Source organism: Engraulis encrasicolus, chromosome 17, assembly GCF_034702125.1.
Source record: "Engraulis encrasicolus isolate BLACKSEA-1 chromosome 17, IST_EnEncr_1.0, whole genome shotgun sequence".
Taxonomy (NCBI): domain Eukaryota; kingdom Metazoa; phylum Chordata; class Actinopteri; order Clupeiformes; family Engraulidae; genus Engraulis; species Engraulis encrasicolus.
Window position 1 is genome coordinate 32144352 of NC_085873.1, and position 5000 is coordinate 32149351.

Consider the following 5000-nt stretch of genomic DNA (forward strand, 5'->3'; position numbering starts at 1 on the left):
CTATTCAACACTGGGGTGCATTTCTCGAAAGCGTAGTTGTTAGCAGTTAGCAACTTCGGTAGTTGCCAATGGGAAATTGCATTGCGACCTAAAAAAGAGCTGACATAGTTAGCAACTACGCTTTCCAGACATGCACCCCAGAACTCACTTTGGCTTCCATATCTCACTCTGGTGTGTGTATGCTGTGTGTGTATGTGTTTCTACTTTGTCCATTAGAGTGTAAGCACTGATGATGTATTAATTAATGTGTATGTTTGTGTGTGTGTGTGTGTGTGTGTGTGTGTGTGTGTGTGTGTGTGTGTGTGTGTGTGTGTGTGTGTGTGTGTGTGTGTGTGTGTGTGTGTGTGTGTGTGTGTGTGTGTGTGTGTGTGTGTGTGTACCTTGTCCGTTAGGATGTAGGCATTGACGATATCCACAACCTCCTCATGAGCTCCTGGTAGATAGGCTCCCACCTTACACACCTGCCACTCCTCACCTGCACACACACACACACACACACACACGCACGCGCACGCACACAGTGACATAACACACATTGGTGAATGCATACAGCCACAAAAATGCACAAAGCATTCTCTAAAGCAGATAGGCCTCTTACACCAGCAGATGCGTCTCACACAGACACACACACACACACACACACACACACACACACACACATGCACACACGCGCACACACACACACAGAGGTAGATGCACCCCCACATTTGTACCTACGTATGTGTGTGTGTGTGTGTGTATGTGTGTGTGTGTGTGTGTGTGTGTGTGTGTGTGTGTGTGTGTGTGTGTGTATGTACATACAGTGGAAAGCAGAGGTTTGTGTGATCCTTTTTTCTCATTCATTAAATCAAACTGTTGTTTTAGGTTATTTAGGATTATAGTGCTCGTTTCCAAAACCAAGAATATTGAGAGCAAGAATTGTAGACTATGTTTTTGCAACTTCTGGTTTCAATAGCATAAAGGGTGTGACTTGCTGACTTAACCCATTGAGGCCGGATGTTGCGTTGCGCAACATTGGCCCTGGCGCCTGGAGCTGCATTACGCAACATTCAGGTTCATGAGATTTGTGACAACTTTATTAAAAAATATTTGATTGTTTGAGATGAATGAACACATTCTAACGAAAGATGAAGGTCTTAGCATTTAAAATCAACTCATTGCCTGTTTTTATGTGTTTCAGAGGCTGAGATATTTAGGTTTTTATAGGCTGGGGGCAGCTTTTCTTGAAAAGGGCTCAGGCATTCGGCACCCTTATTTGCAGGTGCCTTAGGCGTCAATGGGTTAAGTCCTCTGTTGGAACTGTATTTTATTTTATATGAAAGCAAACATGTTGCCGTGGCACAAATGTGCCCTTTCACATTCAAGAATTCCTGTTCAAGGCTGCAGAAGATAACTGGACTGTGCGAGGACTTTATCTGTACCAGAACAATGGAATGCCCAAAAACAACAGAGTTGCATCTCCACATGGCAGGCCAAGGACTGTGTGTTCGTTGCCTGATTATCATAGACTTGCAATCGAGATTCGATCTGCAGCGCCGCCGAAGGTGTTGCGTCACTAGGAGGGCGCAGCCTGGCTAGTGTGTTCGTGTGTTTGTGTGTGTGTGTGTGTGTGAATGAATTAATCTCTATCCGGGTACGCCCCCTTTTCCCTTTAGCGGATAGAGATAATTGTTATCAGGGAAAATCCTCCAATAAATATGACTTATGGCTATTACATCGTTTAGAACGAGTGGGGAAAATGGTAGCTGACGGTTCTCCCCATCCGCTCTCCAAGCCGGTTTGAAACTTAATTAAGGATTCTCTGTGTCTTTCATTTCAGGTGTTTCATATTTACAAATGTTAAGGGTTTGAACCTAACATTTACTTGGTCCTTCAGAACCGGATCCCAAGATACCCGACGATTCCAGCACGCGAGGAGGGAACCAGGAAAGTCTGTGGCCACAGCACTAAGACCCGTTTCCGGGACTGGTCTCTCCCTCGCAGGCTGGGATCCGACGGTTGACGGGAATCTTGAAAAGACCAGAGAATCGTGAGTAGGCCTACATTTTTATTTTTATTTAAAAAGGATTGAATGAAAAGACGGTAAAATAAGAGAAGACAAAACCCTGACAATTCTAGACTCTATCAGGTAAACGTAAAGGGAGGGCAGACTCCCCTAGTACGAGAAACTAGTTTAAATTCTGTGTTCTCTGCGTTGAGAGAAAGTGTGCGTGAAAGGATTCGTATTACCACTCGGTAATACGTTTCATACCAATACAACAAGGTTCAAATAGCGAGTCTTTGTGGAAGCCTGTATGCAAGAAGATTCCACCTGTGAGGTTGAAGTGAATCTTACCACAAACGATCGTTGATCGCTATCTTGTTGAAAAGTGTATCCAACAATAGAGGCACTGTAGGTGTTGTGACGTTGGACTAAATTCATAGAGACAAAATGGGGGGCAGTAACAGCAAAAGAAGTGAAAAGTTCCTTGATGAAATGCAATGCAAGGACTGGGAAATCGTGCATAGAGAAAATCCTAGTGCAGTAGCACCGCTGTGTTACTGGGTAAAAAAACTATGGGTTTAATGGAAAGTTGTCTACAACAGCAGGCCCAACTATAAACATGCAAATTTCTGTGGCAGAGACAGAAAGACACTTAATATTGAGACCTCCAACAGTGTATGCTAAACCACCTGTTTGTCACTGAAAAGACAATAAGAACTAAAAAAAAAAAAAAAGAAAAAAAAAAGAAAAAAAAACTGAACACCGACCTAGATAAACAATACCAAAGCTTAAAGATATGTTAAATATCTATCATTGTCATTAGTTTAATACTGTAGGTGTGAACATTGCTTCACATGGTGTGTGATGAGACATGTCAATGTTCTCTATTTGCTTTTAAAAGTTTGAATTTGATGACGTTGGGATCCTTATATTTTCATTTGTTTGATTTATAAACAAAGAGACAGTTGTCTCTCTGTCTTTTCATTTCAGTCGTCAACTTGCAATCAAAGTGAAAACTGATTGCCAATAAGGTTTTAGTTCCGTTACAAAATGTTTTATGTAGCCGATACATGAAGTCAATAATTTTTTGCTCTGATTTAATTTCAAATTGATCTGGCTTGAGTGTACATGAAAGAAAGTTGTTTTCCCTATAATTTTTTTGTGTTCTTTGAGGAACAGGCCCAGTGTTATGGAAACGAGCTGAAACACAGCTGATGTGAATGGAAGGAACCTAGACAATACCAATGATCGCTAGGTTAAGTGAATTTTGTTTTTAATTTGATAAGTTTCACAAGATTTTCCCAGAGTTTGTTTTGTTTCAATTGGGTAATAATTTTAGTTATAACACTTGATAAAATGACAACTGTTTATTTATTTATTTTTATTTTTTTTTTTCTTTCAAACCATGAAAAGTTTGACCTAAAGTTAGACAAGGTCTTACCTTCTCAAATATTACTCATACTCAATTTTTTATTTTTACAAAATACATTTTTTGAAGGTACTGACATTATTGGCAGGAGTTGGGCTAGGCCCCTATATCACCATGACCTCATGACAAAAGGGCAGTGAGGACTGCATGCCAATATATTTCAGTTCTGTTACAAAGTGATTTATGCAGGCCTAACTATCATGTAAAGACAGCCAATACTATGGGTATAGTCATTTTGTACGGCATGCTTAATGTTTCTTCTACATTCTATATTGGATGAACTATGTGGTCAACACCACATTTTGTCAGTTTGCGTTTATCGCCTATTCTGTAAGGAACTCTAATGTAAACGTGAGCCACAATAGTCAGATACTGACCAGAGTAATTTTCTTTTTCATAATTTTGCTCTTGATAAATTGTTGTTCCCCGGGAATGTAGAGCTATCTATTTTATTTTGATTATAGATTATGAGAGAATGGTTGGGCGGCTTTGGGTTTTGTTTTGTCTAAACTAACAAAACATTTTTTGTTTCTTCTCTATTATAATGCTCTCTAATCTGTTACAACTGCGCACCTCCTCCACACTAATGTCTGTGTGTGGATGAGTTGACTTCTGAGAGCTTATTATTTTTTTTTAAACAAATGTTTGAAAAAGCCTGCCTTGATGTAGGCTATGCGAGTGATTCTCTGATTCGGCTACACTTTTAAGTCCGTGGATTTGATTTGCCAATTCCACTAACTATTAAGATTAAGCTTGGCAATTTGTTTGTTTGGCACTATGTAAACATCTAGGTCATTTAGTTGGGAAAAATACTGATATTTGACTTTTTGCTTTTGCCAAAAGCGTAGGGGAATCGTAGAATCACTCATGCACCTATGAACTGGAGGGTGTTGGAAGATGTTTACTTCTCATCATTTACTGTGCTCAAAGTCTGTTTCGGAAATTACTTAAGTCTTATTGAGTCATGTGGATGGCACATGTCTCAAACAGGAGAGATATTTTAGGATTAATCAGTGCATCAAACAAATATGTGTATAGGGCACATGTTAAATAAAACCTTGTTCTGAAACTTCACCCCTTAACCTAACCTAAAACAAACATAAGAGAGCTACAATGTGGAATCAAATTGCATCAGGGTTTGAATCATTTGTATGTTGGTGGTGTACTATAAACAAGAATGTGGACAGAATGAACAACATCCACTATAAATGTGCAGGCGCTGGGCAACAAAACTGAATTCGGGTTCAGGGCCATCCATGAACAACTGAAGGCAACCTGCCTAATGGCATTCCAATCTCGTATTGCGGTTGATATGCTTTTGGCCGATAGGAGTGTGTGCTCTATTTTTGGTTATCAATGTTGTTCCTTCATACCGAACAATACGGCAGCTGACGAAAGTGTCACCAGGGCGATAGAGGGACTGGGATCCCTCAACCAAAAAGAAAATGAAAGACCACTCCAGGGTCGACACTTCAGTGTGGGATGGTTTCTCTGACATGTTGGCAAATACAGACAGTTGGCAGCGTCCATAATCATGTCTATTGCAATATTTGCGGCGATCCTCACGTTATGTGGATGTTGTTGTAT

General features: G+C 40.2%; 1 protein-coding gene across 1 annotated transcript in view; it reads right to left on the minus strand.

The window, feature by feature from the left end:
• mvp (major vault protein) overlaps positions 1 to 5000 on the minus strand; it is a 34504-nt gene that overhangs the window by 18754 nt on the left and 10750 nt on the right. Inside the window, exon 6 of the mRNA XM_063220652.1 lies at positions 381 to 475. Within this exon, the coding sequence (XP_063076722.1) occupies positions 381 to 475 (95 nt within the window). The remainder of the gene's footprint in view (positions 1 to 380; positions 476 to 5000) is intronic.